At 46.5% G+C, this 18,994-nt stretch overlaps 2 gene segments (V, D, J or C); both read left to right on the top strand.

Moving 5' to 3' along the window:
• Window positions 1–8,514: 8,514 nt before the first annotated feature.
• On the top strand, window positions 8,515–9,088 carry LOC123323180. The segment is given in 2 exon segments: window positions 8,515–8,563; window positions 8,673–9,088. Coding segments are annotated over 2 exon segments (465 nt in total).
• An 8,769-nt stretch (window positions 9,089–17,857) lies between these two features.
• Window positions 17,858–18,407, top strand: LOC123326385. The segment is given in 2 exon segments: window positions 17,858–17,906; window positions 18,026–18,407. Coding segments are annotated over 2 exon segments (431 nt in total).
• Window positions 18,408–18,994: the final 587 nt, after the last annotated feature.

The following is an 18,994-nucleotide window of genomic DNA, read 5'->3' on the forward strand; positions in this document are numbered from 1 at the left end:
TATCCTCTCTGCCCAAGAAAGGGGCAAACCAGGGAGTGAGGGGACCCCGCCCTCAAGATTCCTGACCCAAATTAGGAGAAGTTTTCTCACAAGATTGCACTGAAGCACGGCTTTGGCTGTAATATTCCTTACTTTTCCCCCGTTCTTGTCCCTCCAAGACATCTTTCCTGTTGTAATCCAAGTCTTCACCCCTGGCTGATATTGCACTAGACTAGAAGTGATTAACCCAAAGTGACTATTTCCTAAGGCAAACTTCAATTCTCAGATACAGACATGGGGAAATTTTTGATAAAACTGAATTCTGATCAAGTAAATGAAAAAACCCCTCAGATATACAAAGATCCTTCAAAGATTCTACAGTGGCGTCTCTCGATGACTAATGGAGTCATACGGGAAAATCAGCAGGAAGCGGGGCTTCCTCAGATGTGGAATCCTGAGCATGAGTAACAGAGGATGCAGAGGGTCAAGACCAGTTTTCAGACAACTCATGAACCCAGGATTACCGAGAATGTGGAAAAAGTTAGTGGAGGGGAGGGGGGTTGGTAATAAGAGACATAAAATGTGTTTGTTCACAGGGATTGTTAGGGAGCAGAACCTCACCTGCTGGTAGATACAGGTGTAATTTTTAAAATCAAAGCCTGTGATGCCGAGTAGACAGATCAGAGATACAAAAGGGTCACTGGGTCGTTCCCCAAAGGAAAATGTTGGGTGATAACCAACTGTATTTGTTTTCTGTTGCTGTGTAACAAATAGTGCAAATGAGGCAGGTTACAAGGACACCAATTTATCATCCCACAGTTCTGTGTTTCAGAAGACCAGGATGGTTGGTCTGGGTTCTCTGCTCAAGGTCTGCTGAGATCACATTATCATCTGGCTGCAGTTTCTTCTGGAGCCCACTCCCCTTCCCACTCAGTCTTATTATTGGCAGAACTCAGTTACTTGTGGTGGTAGGAGTGAGGGCCCTGTTTCCTTGTTGGTGGTCACTGGGGGGTTGCCTGAAGTTCCTTGCAGTCTCGCTCTGGTCCCCTCCATCTTCAAGGACAAAAATGCACATCAAATCGTTCTGATGCTTCAGAAAGCTCTGTGACCTCCCCTTCTGCTACCAGCTGGAGAAAACTGCCTTGAAGGGCTCTTGTGATTGGATTAGGACAGGCTCATCTGGATAATATCCCTTTTGCCAAATAATGTAACACAATCACAGAAGCGAGATGTCATTATATTTACAGGTACCTCCTACACTCAAAAGGGAGGAGACCATACACGGGCAAGGGTCACTGCTGGTTGTTCTTAGAATTCTGTCTACCACACCAAAGGAGAACAAATGCCAAGAATATCGGGACAAGAAATTCAGAGGGCATGCAATCAAATACATTGAATTAGAATTTAAAAGTACTTGAGAGATGTTTCTGAGTCCTGGCCACAGAGTAGATCAAGTTTTCTTCCTACTGTTTTATCAAGGACACAGTATAAAAGTAGAGTGGTGTGGCCTTTGGTAAGGGGAGCAAAGGGAAGTTATATGAAGGAAAGGTAAGGAGGAAAGATCTAGCTCTTACCAGAAGGACACCAAAGCCTCAGTATAAGGAACCAAATTGTTTTGTCCCTGGGTTGAGAAAAGGGATGAGAGATGAGACCAGGGAAAGGAATGGAGTGAAGATTGAAAGAACTTTTTTGAAGAGAATAAAATTGGTTGGCAGAGGGAACACAATCTATAATGAACTTCATTCCTATGAATTTTGAGCTAACCTACTGTAGAAATATCTTATCAGTTGATTGATTATTTGGGGAGGTAGCTTAATCCTTCTAAATTCCAATGTGTTGGGAAACTAACAACCTCAAGGCAGGGCCTCAGGAAAACAACAAATATCAGGATCCAGTTAACAGGACAATATCTAGTATGATTTTAGTTTTGTTATTAGCCAATTTGTGAAAGTTTCCTGGAGCAATTGGGGATCATCTGGATATGGATCAGTGTCTCGGGTGGCAAACTGTCTATCTCGTGAATTGACCTAGCTTCCAAGATTAGACCACAGAGCTCTTGTCCAGGTAGCCTACGTTAATGAGTTAAGTTAATGAGTTAAGCAGGACTGAAGTGCCACCTGCTACCATACTTGGAGAGAGTGATAACTAGAAGAGGAGAGAAAAGGTACTTTCTTAGAGGGAAAAGGTACTCTCTGAGATGGCATCAGTCTCGTCTTTCTCTACAAGCTGGCTGCTGTCCACTATCCCAAGATGGGGGCTGGGAGCACAAGAATCCAACTGCGTAATTGATGAGTCCTAGATCTGTCCTCTCCACCCTGATTCCTAATTTGAACTTAAGGCCCTTTAGGGCCCCCCCCCCCCCCCGGAGTTGAAACACAACACGTCATCTTTGCCCTGCAAGCTACCCTCTGGTTTCCTGATTTGACGAATTCAAGTATGAGCCATTTACTTGCACGAGATTGAAGCCGTGCTACATTTCTCTTCCTCCTTTACCGTGGACAGCCAACCTGTATTCAAGAGCTTTGATTGCTAACGCCTACATAACTTTTCTCTTCATCCATTATCTCCATGCAACCACTGTCCTGTTTATGCTCTTATCAGCTCTGCAGGTAAATTTAGTAGCCTCTTTATCCACATCTTGGGCTCCAGCCTCCCCCATCTAATGCAGTGTCAGCATCCCAATACCAAGTGCTATCTCCCTGATTGCAAAATTCTGGCCATGTCACTCCCTTCCCCTGCATCTTTCATTGGCTCTCTGTGGTCTAACAGACATAAAAATCTAAACTTACTGTCATGGAAAGAAACTTACGATGATTCCTTTAATGTTTTGAAAGGAAGGAAATTAAATCCCTTAACCAAAAAGATACCTTTGTATTAGAATGTCAGGTTCTCATTAGAGCCTAGGATAATGATAAAGAGTTCTTAATTTTTCCTTCTTGAGTTATGGATCTCTTTCCCCATTAAGTCCATCACAGCTGGGCACTAGGGAAGACATACCCATGTGCCGTGAGTAGTTGGAATGGGTCAGTGCTTCAGAATCTTCAGGCCTTCTCATGGGAGGAGAAAAACAAATGACCTGACCAGATCCAGCCTGATTGACACACAAGATAATTATCCCTCTGTCTCCATGTTTACCAGCTCTTAAAGCATGTGTATACTATGCTGACAAGTTCTACCAAATCATTTTCTAGTTCCCAAGCTTCATACAGACCAGCAGAGCCCTGAGTATGGTGGTAGGTTTGGGAAAAGACATAAGTAAACCACCCAGGATGGAGGCATGTGGCAGTGGACAAAACTTCCTGCATATATAAGGTACAATGATAACCTATAAGAAAATCCAGCCGCACCTTCTAGCACTCACGTTCTCACATGCTCTACTCCAGCAACATTGAACTCGAGCCATTTCCAAACACGCAGCACATATTTTCCTCGAATGGCCCATCTGACAAACTCATTTTGCTCTTCAAAATATTACTTAAAATAGCAATATCTGAAATGTGCTCTGTTTTCCCAAGACCGTGGGCTCCTTCCTCAGTACTCCCACTGCACCTTACACAATTCTTCCTTTCTGCAGATGCCAAATTGAAATGATTACTGGGACGGCTAACTTCCCACTGGACTACTTTAAGAAGGTATGTGTTTCCATCATTCCTTCCCCAGAATTGTCCCCCGTGCATGGCACACAAGTTCAATGAAAGATCAATATTAAATATTATCAGCATGGAGACAGGGATGTTGTCTTTTTTGTTCATGTCTGTGTTCCCATAGTCTAAAGCAGCACCTGCCACATAATTGATATTCATTATCTGTCCATTAAAGGAAAGGATAAAATGGCTCAGCAATGTCTACAATGACTGGGCCCTGGGCTTGCCTGCTCTCCTACCCTAAAAATTCTGTCTTAAGTTTAATCAGTTCCCAGACTTACCTTCTTTTCTGGCAAAGGGTTCCTGATAGGCCAAGTAAAACACCCCCAAAATATTCATTTGCTAATCCTCAGAATCTGTGAATATATAGCCTTACAGCATGGCAAAGGAGAATTACATTTGTAGATGCAGTTAAATTTGCGAATCAGTTGACCTTGATATAGATGGTGAGATTATTCTGGATTATCCAGGTGGGCCCAATTAAACACATGGGTCCTTACAGAGTGATGTGGGAGGGATTCCACCTGCTGTGGCTCTCTTCGAAGATGGAGGAAGGGGGCACGGACTGCAGGCGGCCTCTAGGACCTGGAAAAGGCAAAGAAACGGATTGTCCCCAGAGCCTCCAGAAGAGCACAGAGCCCCACCCCACCTTGAGTTCAACCACTAAGACTCATGTCAAACCTCTAACCTACGGTAAGATAATAAACTTGTGTTGTCTTAAGCCACTGAGTTTGTGGTACTGTGTTATAGCAGCGGGAGAAAACTAACACAGAGCCCCCGAAAGAAGGCTGCTGCTGATGAAAGCCACTCTGGGAGAAGCGGAAGAAGAGGCAAAGGGATAATAAGGACAAGAGTTTGAATCAGATGATGCCGTTGTTAAAGATGCAGAATCAGATGCTGCCAGTTTCTGCTCTTGGCATGCTCCATTTCTGCAAATACCTCCTCTGCACAGGCTTAGGTTCAGAATGCTCCGGCAGGGTGTCACTGCCAGCCTCAGAGGACCTATTCTCTTGGGAAGAATCCTGCCTTTGGTCTGACCATCAGTGGCCGGCACCGTGGGCACGGCCTCTGCTAAGTAGCACAGAGCCAGCGAGGTGCTGCTGCTGAGGCAGGCGGGTTGCTTGTGACCCAGGGCACAGGAAGTCACTTCCCAAATAGCAGGGAATTAGAATTTGTTGTCATTGTGAATATCAACAGAAGCCCACTCCCTTTGCAGCTTCCATCCCCCTGCAAGGTGACCACACACACACACTCAAGCATGCAGAGGCAAAAAGAGGGCGGGAGAGGGAGACAGAGAGAAGAGAGAGAGAAAGGAGAAGAGTGATCTCCCCTTGACCCTTGAACGTTCCAGCAGTAACCAGACACCCGAGTCCCTCTGCACCAGCAGTTTATCAATGCAGCTGCGTCCTCTGCACAAAGATGGCAAACCCAAGGTAGGCAGTGCCTCTGCCCTCGTGAGCCCGAGCCCCACCCACAAGAGGGTGCAGACACCCTGCCCCACCCAGTTAGCAGCCTTTCCTTTGCTTTCTCCCACCTTAATTGCTTTCTTACCACATCTTGCCATGGATTTTTAGTCTTGGTGATTGCATGTTTTCTGTTGCTTCTATAACAAGTTACCACACACTCAAGTGGCTTTAAAACAACACAAATTTATTATCTTACAGTTCTGCAGGTGAGAAGTCCAGTACCAATCTCATTCAGCTAAAACCAGCGTATTGGCAGCACTACGTTTCTTTCTGAAGGCTCTAGGAGAGCATCAAACGTCCTTGCCTCATGACCTCCTTCCTCTATCTTCACAACCAGCAACGTTGCATCTCCCCGACCCTTGTTCCATACTCATGTCTCCCTCCAAGCACAGCTGGGAAAGGTTCCCTGCTTTTAAAGACCCATGTGATTAGGGCCCTCTGGGTGGCTCAGTTGGTCAAGCGTCTGCCTTCGGCTCAGGTCATGATCCCAGGGTCCTAGGATCGAGTCCTGCATCGGGCTCCTTGCTCAGAGGGGAGCCTGCTTCTCCCTCTCCCTCTCCCCCTGCTTGTGCACTCTCTCTGTCATATAAATAAATAAAATCTGAAAGAAGTAAAGACCCATGTGATTAGACTGGGCTTCCCTAGCTCAAGGTCAGCTGATTAGTAACCTTAATTGTATCCACCACCTTAATTCTCTTTTAAATCAAATCTAAACATTCACAGGCGGTGGGGGTTAAAATGAGAACATCTTTGAGACCTTTTTCTGCCTATTGCAGGGAAGTGCCACTAGAGGGCACTAACGCATTCTTTATTATGAACGTTACATTTCAGATCATGATAAACGAGAAAATTTGGTAAAATTGAACACTGTATCACCAATTAAAAGAGAACTCAGTATAAAAATATCTCTCATGAGGTCTTTCAAATGTTAAGCATATAACAGGAAAATATAGAGGGTAGAGCAACTTCCTCAGGACGGAAACGACCTGAGCATAAGTAAAACAGGATTTGAAGTTTGGTGAACATTCTATAGTCTATAAATGGGCTCAGGATTCCCCCGCAGGAAAAATATTGCTGTGCACTTAAAGGGATAAGTATGTTCTTCTACAGGGGTTTCTAAGAAAGGGCTCCTCAGTGGGGTAGAGGCCAGCATGAATATTGTTGTCCAGAGACTGTTATCCAAGAAGGATGGATGGAGACACAGCAGATTTACTAAGTGGTGCCTCTGAGGAGGGGGCTGAGAGCAGACACCGAAGAAGGCCTGGGAGAGACAGGGACAGATGGACAGCACAGAACGAAGCACATTACATTAAAGGACAAAAGACAGAGGGAGATGTTTCCGGGCTCCTGGCCACCTACAGGATTCTCTTTTCTTCCAGTCCCATTGTTAGGGACACAGAAGCCTGCCCCCCATTGGGGAAACATTCCCAAACTCTTGAATGTGGTGGCCTTGGGAAGGAGAGATCAGAAGGGAGATTCTAGAAGGGACGCGTGGGAAGGTTCAGCAACTGGCTCATGATCTAAGGATATCAGGGACATTGCTTTAGTGTCTTGGCTGATATAGAGAAAGAAAGGAGAGACCAGAGCAGCCTGTTAATGGGGTGCAGAGGAGGGGAGCAGCCTGTGTCTGAGGAGAGTGAACTCGCTGCTGGGGAACAGGAATACAGAATCAGATGCCTCCTGAATCTTGGGTTAATCTAATATGGAGAATGTTTGAGATAAACTATAAAGCTTTGACTTGTGATTATCCATCTCTATGGTGTTGGAAGCACCACGGAACCTGGGAAAATCTACTGGTCAGGACCATAAGTAAATAGTGGGTTTAGCTTTGTGGATGTGGGTAAACTGTGAAAGATGTCTAAAGATGAAATTCGGGACGATGAGCTTTACTAAGTAATAAGGAAATTGTTGACTTGAGGAGGGTTCTTGAGAATGAAAACTGCTCTCTTTCCCCAGAGAACACCTGTCCCACAGCTAGAATATGAAGGACTCCCAGGACAACAGAAAAACACCGAGGGCTGAAGTGGAGCCAAGCCTGCCCACCCCCCATGCGTTTCCTGAAAGGAACCACATGCGTAGCGACATACGAAGAGAGAACACGCCTCCTTAGAGCAGAGTTACTGTCCTGAGAGCAAGCATGCCTCTCTCACTGGCCTGAAATGGGGACAGTTGGAGCTGCACCTCCAGCATGAAGGGGACTGCAAGCAAAAAAGCCATCTCTGAGGTTTGAGTGCTGCCCCAAGACTGGGATGAGGTCCCACTTCTTGCCTGGAGATGACAATGATTTGGCAAAATAAAGAAGGACTCGGTGAAGCCCTAGCCGTGGTTGGAAGCAATGAAGGGGGATGGGGCAGTCTCTTCTCTCTCCTCCTCTCCCATCCCCCCAAGAAGACTCTGGCTCCAACAAAGCACAAAACAAACTCAAAGGTATCCAAGACGGGGAATAATCTGGGCAACCCCAGGAAAGTCACCTTAACGCAGGAAGGACACAGTGACCCAGAAAAGGGAACAATACGAGCAGCTAGAACTCAGAAGAGACACCCTAATGCCCCGAGCCCCATACAGAATCCCCTGGGGCTGGGATCCACAGCCCAGCTGCCGCTCAGCACCCAGGGACGTAGCCACGCTGCCGTGTGGGGCAGCATGGGGAGACTGCAAGAAAGAGGCTGTATGCCCACAGCAGACAAAGAAACCATGTTGGCTGGTTAGAAAAAAAAAAGCGAGGTGACTGAAGTAAGCAGATGTCGTCCCTGCCTGTAGAAGGAGAGAGGAGAGGAGAAGGAAGAAGGATATGCCAGACACCAACCTGGAGGAAAGCAGCTGTTAGCCCTACAACTGTGTGTAATCGGCTAATGAGGAAAGAGCCTGCACCTGGTATTTTGAACTGGCTACAGACCAATAAAATAATCCATGCTGGGGACCTGCGGACTGGATTTGTACACATGAGCCTCTTGCAAAGGCTAGCAGCTAAAAAACATGTCAGTGGATAAACAAGCAGAGGAACATACTTGGAATTTCTTCTGCAGAGTAGACGGGACGACTTCTAAAGTATAAAAGTGCAATTGGGATGGAGTGTAAGTTTCATGTTCCCACATTTCTAAGTGATAAATCGTTTGTACCAGTTTTCATCATAAGGATTCAAAATACACAAATGCCTGCCAAGTTTGACAAGAGTGTACTGGTGAGACTTTGTCCAGGGCGCAGAAAGGAGCAGCCTCAAAGGAGAGTGGGGGAATGTTCGGGACCACCAGGCTTGCCAGCCCACAGCGGCCACTACCGACCGCCCCTGTTTCTCCTCAGCACCACAAGGAAAGGGGAGTGGCTTCCCCTCCGAAAATGAGAGCCAGGTCGCTGCAGCGAGGGAGACATTACAGAACCGCCTAGAGCCCAGCCCCTGGGGCCGGCGGACCCCCATGTCCGCTGCCATGGCTTTCGGGCTCCTGGGCTTTGTGGTGCTGTGTCTCCTAGGAGCAGGTGAGTTTCAGGACACATGGGCAACTTGGCCGTAGCTCACAGATCTCAGCTCTTTTCCAGAGGCTGTGCCCTTCTTGGCTGTCTCTAGCTCTGTTTCCTTCCCTCACAGGCCCCATGGAAGCCGAGGTGACCCAGACCCCGAGATACTTCATCACAGGGACCGGAAGGCAGTTGACACTGCATTGTTTTCAGGATATGAACCACGACGCTATGTACTGGTATCGACAAGACCCAGGGCTGGGTCTCAAGCTGATCTACTATTCACGGAACGTTGAGTTTGTTGAGGATGGAGATGTCCCTCATGGCTTCACTGCCTTGCGGAAAGAGAAGAAGAATTTCCCCCTGACCCTGAAGTCGGCAGGCACCAACCAGACCTCTCTGTACCTCTGTGCCATCAGTGAATCCACAGTGCTGCTCAGCCATCTGCTCTCTGCACCAAAAGGACACCACAAGAGCGAGGAGGCTCCTTCATGGGGGGCCCACCCCAAGCAGCAGGAAAACTCCCTCCACCATCAGTGCCCATAGAAGTCCTTCCCTGACTGCCCAGCACCGGGGACTCTGAGCAAGGCAGCTCCCCTGCAGTGTGCTACTCTCACAAGACCTCTCATGACCAAGGTGCTTGTCAAAGTTGAGGCAGGACAAGCTGACTGTGTTAGGTCTAGTGCCAGGGGTAAGAGAAGCTTTTCCTAGAAAAGGAACTTTACGCACCCTGCAATCCTTTCTCCTTACCGGGCTTCATTGTTGCCCAAACGGAACACCCCACTTTCAATCCAATCACTCAACAAAATTTTGTCCCATATGCCATGTCCTATTCCTGGAGGTTTGCACCCCGGGGGAAGAGCACGCTCTGAGTTCTTTACAAAATCTGACATCCCTCATTCTCCTCATCTCAGCAAATGGTCCTGCCATCTGGCGAAATGCCCAAGCCAGGAATGGAGGGCTCATCCCCACCATCTCTCAGATACTATCCTTCCACACCTAATCCATCAACCCCCACTCTGCATATTTCTAGATGTTACATCCCTTGCAAATTTTACTAATGTTTCTAACATCACTGACAACGCCGTGGCCCAGCAAACATCTCTCACCTGGATTCCTTCTCCACCTTCCAAGCAGTCAACCCCCTTTTCCCAGTTTACTGCCTGCCTCCATCCACAAACCACTCTCTCGGCTCGAAAGCCATCAGTGTCTTTCCTGAACCTCACTGAAGTCTCAAGTATAAACTTGAGGCTTTATAAGCCTCTCCATGATGTGGTCTTTGCGCACCTATCTACCTTCCTAACGTGAATGTCCTCCTTCCTTCAGTTCCCACAACTACCAGACATATTCCACCTCTCACAGGTCCCCATGTATGTCCTCTGCTGACTTACTGCCTAGTGTTCACCAATAACATTCACTCGCCCTAGAGTACCCTTCCTCTCCCTACCTACCTGGTCACCTGATGGATCATTCCTCTGGATACTAACTCAGAAGTCATTTCCTCCAGAAAGATTTCCTTGAATCCCTGCCTGGGTTAGCTCTTCTGTCATGTGATCTTATGACAGCCTGAACGTCTATCCTCATGGCCATCAACACACCCAATTCTTCACTGTTTAACATTTAGGCTAATAAATACTAAGGTTAAAGAGAATAAGGATCATGCCTCTATTGTATTACCAGGGTGCCTGCAAGCGGTAGTGTTAAATGAATGCATGAATCAGGCTTCTCTCAATCCTCTTCCCAACACCCCTCTGACTAGTCCAGTAAAAGGGCCTCCTGCAAAGTCCTCTCCTACACATAGTTTGGGGAGATTCCGGGGTTTTCCGTATGTGTATAGAAGCAAGACAGATCATGTGCTCTAACAGAGATTTATTCTTCTACTCCAGCCTCTTGCCTACTCTGTGCTCTAGGTCAGCCTGATGAGGATATTGCCTCTCTGGGTACCACTGTTTCCATAGGATCCTTTTCTTTTTCTGATGGGCCCTAAACTACCTACCAGCCACTGCTTACGCTTCTGCTCTGCGCCATGTCATTCACCAAGCAATATAATACTGCAGACTCTATTGTTCCTGGCAGTGGGCTCCAATGTCCCTCCCAGGTAGCTTTTCCTGCTAAGTGGCACCTCTATTAATGAACACAAGAGGAAAACTTTTGCTTAAGGTTTTCCTTTTCCTTCTCTGTGTTGGAAGGGCAAAACTACAGTTCTGTATCTTGAGCCCCAATATCTTACACAGACTTTAGCACAAAGGCTCATCCAATTACATACATTCCTCACCAACCACTAAAATAGTAGTTATGTCCTGGAATGAGGGAATGGAGAGAACCTCACCCAGGATGCAAAATCCAGCAAAAACCCAGCTAAGCTCAGAATCCACTCATCCCTCCAAGAGCTATGGCTGTATTACTGGGTCGGTCCACCCTGCTGGCCCCATGTCCTTACTTCAGGATGAGCTCCCTCCAGGAGGCACTTTACGCTGTTACACACAGGGGCTCCCAGTGGACCAATGTCTCCTTTTTGAAAGACCTGCCCCGACATTTCTGAACTACAAAAATTGGTGCTTCTCAGGTCTAAGCTGAGTTTCCATCACACCTTTTCTCACATCCTCAGTATAAATATAATTACACTAATTAAATCGGAGATGGAACTGGAGATTATAAGACCAAAGACTGTTCCCTGTGAAATGTATCTAGCATCTAATGACTTATTCTTATTTCCTGGAAGTCATCTCAAGTGACCCCCTATCGAATGGGAGCCCATGGGACAATGATGTAGACAGACACCTTCCTACTTCTGTAGAATCCCACACACCTAGCCCTCTGCCACGGACCTGGAGATCGGAGCTAGGATGCACTGATTCTTCACTTGGACCTGCCTCAGGCACCAGGTTACCCTGCTTGTTACCCTTGTTTCCTAGGACCAACAAGCTCTGGTTCTGCATCATTCCCTGGAGGCATGCAGCCTCAGTCTGCTGCATGGAATCTGCTTCGGATGCCTCACACCTCAACCAATCTCACTCATGCTAAAGAAATATCTACAAGATTCAGGGGCGCCTGGGTGGCTCAGTTGGTTAAGCATCTGCCTTCAGCTCAGGTCATGATCCCACGGTCCTGGGATCGAGCCCCACATTGGGCTCCCTACTCAGCAGGGAGCCTGCTTCTCCCTCTCCCTCTGCTTGTGCTCTCTTGCTCTCTCACTCTCTCTCAAATAAATAAATAAAATCTTAAATATATATATATATCTACAAGATTTAATGAATTTTCAGATCTGGAACACTAGTTGCAGTTTTTTAAAAAATATATTAAATTTTGGTTCACTCATTGTCAATGTCATGGGTAGACTACTCTTTCTATGCTCTTCCCTTAAAAGTGAGCTCACCGGGTATTTCACTAACACCAGAACTAACATGGACACCCCACCACGAACTCACCTGCCGTGACATCCTCCTTGGGATAGGTGGTTCATGGACACAGGTAGAATGTTCTTGAACCTGCTTTGCCAGACCGCTACATTAAGCCTTTCTCTGGTGGTTATACATTGGTGTCCCTCCTAAGCTCTCTCCCTTGAGGTACCATCTCTTTTTGTCCACAGTGTCCATGGATGCTAGCGTCACTGAAATCCCAGTGTCAGAAAAAAAGGTGACTCTGTGATGTGACCAAAATATGTACCATGACCCGTCTGTGCTTATTCAGACAAGAGCCAGGAATGAGGCTACAATTAATCTTTTTTTTTTTTTATTCATGAGAGACAGAGCGAGAGAGAAAGGCAGAGGGAGAAGCAGGCTCCCAAGGAGCAGGGAGCCCAATGCGGGACTCGATCCCAGGACCCTGGGATCATGACCTGAGCCGAAGGCAGACACTTAACCATCTGAGCCACCCAGGCACCCGCTACAATTAATCTTTTACTCGGTGCCAAGAATACCAACAGACAGGAAGTCCCTAAGAGATACGGTGTGTTTTTAAATAAGACTGAGCATTTCTCCCAGCCTTCAGACGTCCAGCCCTTCTAGACATTTCTGCCAGCAGTTAACCCACAGCGCTGCACAGCCACTTCCTCTCTGCACAGAAAAGGTTGTCACAAGGGGAGAGGTGGTGCCCACAGGAGCCAGGGGTGGGGGACAGCACCTGTGAATGAGCTGCCACAGTCCTCTCCCCCACACTTCCCTTTGGGGTTGGCACAGGGCTTGTGCAGCCCAGACCACCTAAGAGAACTCACCTGGTACCATTTCGGCTTCCCTGGTGCCACCTGCTAGAGGGAGCGTCATTCTGCCCAGACGCACGGGTCTTCGGGGACTGGGTCCAGGGCTGTGGGCCATCCAGCCCTGTGCACTGCCCTACTCCCCATCGCCCACGTTCAGTGTAACTCTTCCACTCCACCGTTAGACAAACTGCCTTTCTAATTTCAGGTCTTGGCCTCTAGATTTCATTGCTCCAGAGCTCAACATCCTATTCAGTGTTATTTTATAACTGCATGTCAGCTGTCACTGCCACCTACGTACCACGATAACTTCCGACTGCGCCTGTCCATTGCGCTGCCAGGCCCGCCCGGCAAACTCATTCTTACTCTTCTGATCTCACAATTGCTTCGCACGTTCCCCAGAATGTCTCTGGCCGTTTCCTGAACACACGCACCTTCTACACGTCTCAGTTCTGCAGTAGTCTTACTGCGGTGGTGGTGTTTGCTATAAGTCTCCCTTTGGGGCCGTCTGCTCTCTGATTTAAGGTCATGTATCTTCCCATGTTTGTATCACCAAACCATGACTGTGCCTGATACAGAGGATGGCGAAAGGAATGGAAGCTCTATGAGGCATGGAACCTGCCTCTGTGGTCCGCGACTGTGTTCCCGGTGCCTGGCACATAGCAAGTGTTCAAGAAATATCAATGCAAGAATTCTAAGAGGACTTCAAGAATTTTAATCAGGATTTGTCTTCCTTATCTCTCTTTCCCAGCTAAGAGCCCTTTTAATAAGCAGCTTAGATAACGAAGCTTACGAATAAATTCTCTAAGAGGGAAGCTTTTTGCTTGGATGATGCTGTACTATATTATTATAGATGCTGCCAATTTCTGCTCCAGACATGCCCCATTTCTGCGACACCCTCACCACCACGGGTGCAGGGACGGACTTTCCTAGTCACAGACTCCACAAGCAGCTCCAGTCCCAGAGAGGAGCTGTGGTGACCCAGGGTGGGGGAGGCGCATTCTCCTGGGGAGAGGCCCCTCATGTGAACTGCCTTGGTCACTGAGCTCAGAGCAGGTGGCATGTGGATCCTCTGCCACCAAACTGCTCTTGTGAGGACAGGAAGAAGATTGTGACAAAGGGATGACGTAGAAGGAAACTTCATCTGAGTATCTCTCAGTTTGGAATTTCTCTTCTTCATAGCAAATAACAGAAAGGGCCATAATCCTCTGCCTACCGCCCATGGCGTATCATCAATCTGGCTGCCAGAGCAAATGATATTTTAGCATCCCCTCCTTTGCACAACAATATTATTTTCATTAACAGTCACGTATGTAATTACGAATCTCAATGTGCACTAAAATCACCCACTGAGGATTTGTTTTGTTTTGTAGTTGTTTTTTAAAATTGTGTGTGTGTGATAAGAACACTTATAATGAGGTCCCTTTTACTAAGTGTTTAAATGTACAATCCAGTCTCCTTAACTCCAGGCACAATGTTGTAGGACAGATGTAATCATCTTGCAAGACTGGAACTCTGTATCTGTTCAACAGAGACTCTTGTATCCCCTCCCCCAGCCCCTGGCAACTGCCATTCTTCTCTCTGCACTAAGTGAATTAAGGCAGTCACCAAAGGACAGACATTACACAGAAGGAGCCTTTCATCACCAAAATTGTTTAGAATTTCTGGCACATGGTGATAACACAAGCAGAACAACTTTCAGTTGGGTTTTATTATTGTGGTTTTTTTTTTTTTTTACATCAGTATTTGTTACTTTGTTCATATTTGGCAATTGTCCGAATAATGTCCTTCATAACAAAGAGGAAAACAGATTCTGGTCTATAATCCAATCCAGAATTACATTTTGCATTTAGTTGTTATTTCTCTTTACTCTGGAAAGCTCCTCAGTCTGTCCTTTGTAATTCCATACTTTTGAAGAGTATAAATCAGTTACTTTATAGAAGATGGTCTTAATTTAATATTGTGGTAAAGCATGTTGAAGGTGAAGCTTTAGAAGAAAATAATTTGTACTTTCCCCGTTTTTCTTGGTATAACATTTTCAAGCTTTTTTTTAAAGAAAAATGTCAATCACAAAAGCAGAGAGAATAATACAATGAGCCCTATCGCCCAGATTCAATAATGAGCACTTGCCATCCTTTTGTCTTCCATTCACCCAGCATTTTTGGTGGATATATTTTGAAGCAATTTCCAAGACATCATAATATTTTATTTCAGATTTTAGTAGGCTCTAAAAAATAATATTTTGTTATACAATCATATTACCCACCTAACAAAATTATTTGTAATTCCTTAATATTATATGCTGCCAGAATTATATTTAAATTTCTCCAATTACCTTGAAAATGTCCTTTTAAATATTTGTTTTTGCATTTGATTGTCATATTTCTTAAATTCTTCTTCCGTCTCTTCCCCCTCCTACCTCTTCCTCCCCTTCCTCCTCCTCCTCCTCCTCTTCTTCTTCTTCTTCCTCTACTCCTCCTCCTCCTTCTTCTCCTCCTCCTCATCCTTCTTCTTCTCCTTCTTCTAAGTCTCTGCAGACGTTGCATCCCTAGTGATTGCACCCCACCATTGGTCTCCACCACATTGCCAGGTGGACATGCGCCTGTGGGCACCATTGTGTCTCCATTGTGTCTCCATCACCAACACAGCAGACAGAAAAGGCAAGTGTTTTATAAACAGACAGGTAAGAAATGAGAACTGAAGGATTGGTAATACTTTGCAATACGAGATGCCACCTGGATACAAGGATGTGCTCGGGATGGCAGGGGCTCCCAGGAATCTGATAAAATCCCCTAACCACTAAAGCTAATCATATCAAAAGCAGAGAACAGCACAACATGAAGATAGAATTTGTGCCAGAACACAAAGTCAGGCATATTTCTTCTGACCACTTCTGGTTATGAGCTTCACCAGGAATTCAGGGGAAAGAAATTGATGGCTAAGTCAGAATCAGAATTACACTGGACTTTGTAGCTTTTCCTTTCTAGTGGGTGAGTAGGATCTGACACTGTCTGAGTGAGGTCCCTATTACAGAAGTATCATGAAGGTTAAAGAAGGGATAGTAGGGAAGGTGTAGGACACTTGGTAATGAACCATAGTTTACTATCCATGGTGGCTGAAGAGGGCATAGCTTTCAGTGTGCTTTGTTTTATTGATTTGAATTCACTGAAAAACAATTCCTGCAGAAATATTTTGGAAGGCAAATCTAAAAAGACAATGATTTGGGGGTGTCTGGGTGGCTCAGTTGGTTGAGTGTCTGACTCTTGGTTTCAGTTCAGGTCATGATCTCAGGGTTGTGGGATCGAGCCCCACATCGGGCTCTGCGCTCAGCATGGAGTCTGCTTGGGGATTCTCTCTCCCTCTCCCTTTGCCCCTCCTCTAGCTCACGTGCATGCTCTCTTTTCTCTCTCTCTCTCAAATAAATAAATAAATCTTTTTAAAATTTTTGAAGAAATAAAAATAAAAAGACAAAGGTTTTCCCCAAAAGGGTAACATAAGGATGAGTTCAAGAAACCATATCCATGAAGAATTTGCACATACTGCCTGACAAAAAATTAGTATTTAGTAAATGATGGTAGTAGTGATAAGATTCAATGCATTTAATGGCTGCATCCATTGAGCCCTGCAATGTTACAACCAGTTCATATGTACCAACCTGTCACATTCTTGCATTGGTTGGTACTTTTATTAGTAGTTGGTACTTTTTTTATTAGTCCCATTTTATATATAAGAGCACTGAGGCCCAGAATTTGCCCATGGTCACAGCCAGTTAATGACAGTGCCAGGTTTTAAACCCAGACAGTGTAGCTCCAAAGCCTACCCTTGTAACCAATATACTACTAATTATGGTTATTAAATAAATATTAAATAAGATTCTTTGAAAAACTAAAATTGCTGTGAAGGAAATATGAATCGAGAGGGAGGGAGGGAGAGAGGGAGAGAGAAAAAACAGTAATGTTTTCTCAATCAGAGTTCGTCAGGGAAAAAAAAAAATCCCCACTTGTGGAGATTCACTTCCTGAGACTCACTAGGAGGACCCAGGGGACCCGGCATATCAGGCCACGTGGCTTAAGATTGACTACACAGACCTCGTTAGGATACACAGGCAGATCGTAAGGGAAAGAGACAAGGCGGAGTTTGGATGAATCCATGGAGACATCCTCCTGCTCTCTCCCTCTCTGGAGGATGCACACCTTCCCCAGCGAGGAAAATGCAGAGCCTGCGTGCCACAGCTCTGCCCAGGGAGCCCATTACAGACTCAGCATCCCAGACATTTCTGGCAGCTGGTGTTATGGGCTGAATTGTGCCCCCTCAAAATTCATATGTTGAAGTCCTAGCTCTCAGTACCTCAGGATGTGATTATTTGCAGATAACCTCTTTAAAGAGGTAATTCATGTCATGGGGGTGGCCCTTTCCCAATATGACCTGTGTCCCTATAAGAAGAGGGAATTAGGCCACAGATGCTCACAGAGGCAAGACTGTGTGGAGACAGAGGGAGAAGAAGACCATCCACAAGCTGTGGAGCAAGGCCACTGAGGAAACCAACCCTGCCAACACCTTGACTTTGGACTTCTAGCTTCTAGAATAGTGAGAAAACCAATTTCTGTTGCGTTAGTCGCCCGGTCTTTGGTACATTATGGCAGCCCCGGGAAAGCAACATAACTGACCTCACAGGCACTCTCTGCCTAACATGTACCCGAATTCCAGACTCGAAGAAACAAAGCAGGTGTTTCACATACACTGCATTGTGCTAGGAGTCTAGGCAAAATGAGCTACACTTACCAGTTACTCAACGGTGGGAACACTCCCGAAATCCAAGTTCCCAGATGCCAGCCGAGTGCCTACCTTGCAGGAGCCGGTCCTTCTGAAGATAGCCACCTTAGGCCTACCGTGTTAGCTGTTTTCTACACATACACGCACATGCGTGGGTGCACACACACGCACACGCACACACACCCTGCCATGTGGAACAGTGTTGGCTTTTACTCTGGCAACTCTAAACTCTCTAGACTCCAGAGGATGACTAAGGGATGGTGAGTGTGGGCAGGGACGGTGGCATCACAGACAACCAGCCTCTAGCCTAAGCCTGAGCGAAGAGCCACTCCTGCCCCCAGCCCGCCATGGGGATCAGGCTCCTCTGCGGTGTGGCCTTCTGCTTCCTGGGAGTAGGTGAGTCCGGGGACTTAGCAGCAAACCCCAGTGCTGATATTTCCAGGCCCTGCTACGAGACTTTTCCCCACTCAGGCTTCCTGGACTCTGGCTTCACCTCATCTGTCTTTCTCTCATAGGCCTTGTGGACGCACAAGTCACCCAAACCCTGAGACATCTCATCGAACAAGTGGGAGCGAAAGTTGTGATGGAATGTTCACAAAATATGGACCCCAAAAGAATGTTCTGGTATCGACAAGGCCCGGGTCTGGGGCTGCAGCTGCTGCAATGGTCATATGATGTTGACGATACTGAGCAAGGAGACATCCCTTTCGGGTACGGCGTCTCTAGGAAGAAGAAGGAGGCCTTCCCCTGACCCTGGAGTCTGCCAGCACCAACCAGACATCTGTGTACCTCTGTGCCAGCAGTGAATCCACAGCAGGGCTCAGCCACATCCTCTCTGCACAAAAAGGGCAGGTATCAGGGGCAAGTGACCCTAACTCAGGGCTAGGTGGCCTCTAAGGAGGAACCAAGGCCATAGGCACATATCTCAGTCCCCACTCACCACCACCCCTCTCCAAGTCAGGGGCCCTTCTGAACTTAACCCACCCAACCTTACCTGTGGTCCCCAGCCTAAATTCATGAGACCCCACCCCAACCACTGGGAGACGTCTCTCACGTATTCACACTGGACACGCCCTGCTCTCCGATTGTTTACCCATCTCTCCTCCCCGTTCCTATCCTCATCCCTCCGTTGGCTACTTTGCCCCGTGTCTTTGCTCTTGACGGACGTTTCGCTGGAGGGCACTCACACATTCTAAACTCTTCCTTTAGATCAATTTTATTATCCATGTGCTGACTCAAGAGAAAGTTTGTGGAATTTGAATTCTGTTCATTCCATTGAAAAAGAGAAGAACACTGATAGAAATACATCCTTCTGAGGTTCTCGAAATGGTCAATAGTGTTTTATTGGAACGTACTGATCGGGGAAGGAGTATACTGTAACGCAGAAGGTGGTAAGAATGGGTCGGGCTATACCTGTAGTCACAACCATCTGGAGAAAGTATCCGTTTGTTTATTTTAGGAATGAGACATACACTATCCTGTCA

Source organism: Neomonachus schauinslandi, chromosome 12 (genome assembly GCF_002201575.2).
Source record: "Neomonachus schauinslandi chromosome 12, ASM220157v2, whole genome shotgun sequence".
Taxonomy (NCBI): Eukaryota; Metazoa; Chordata; class Mammalia; order Carnivora; family Phocidae; genus Neomonachus; species Neomonachus schauinslandi.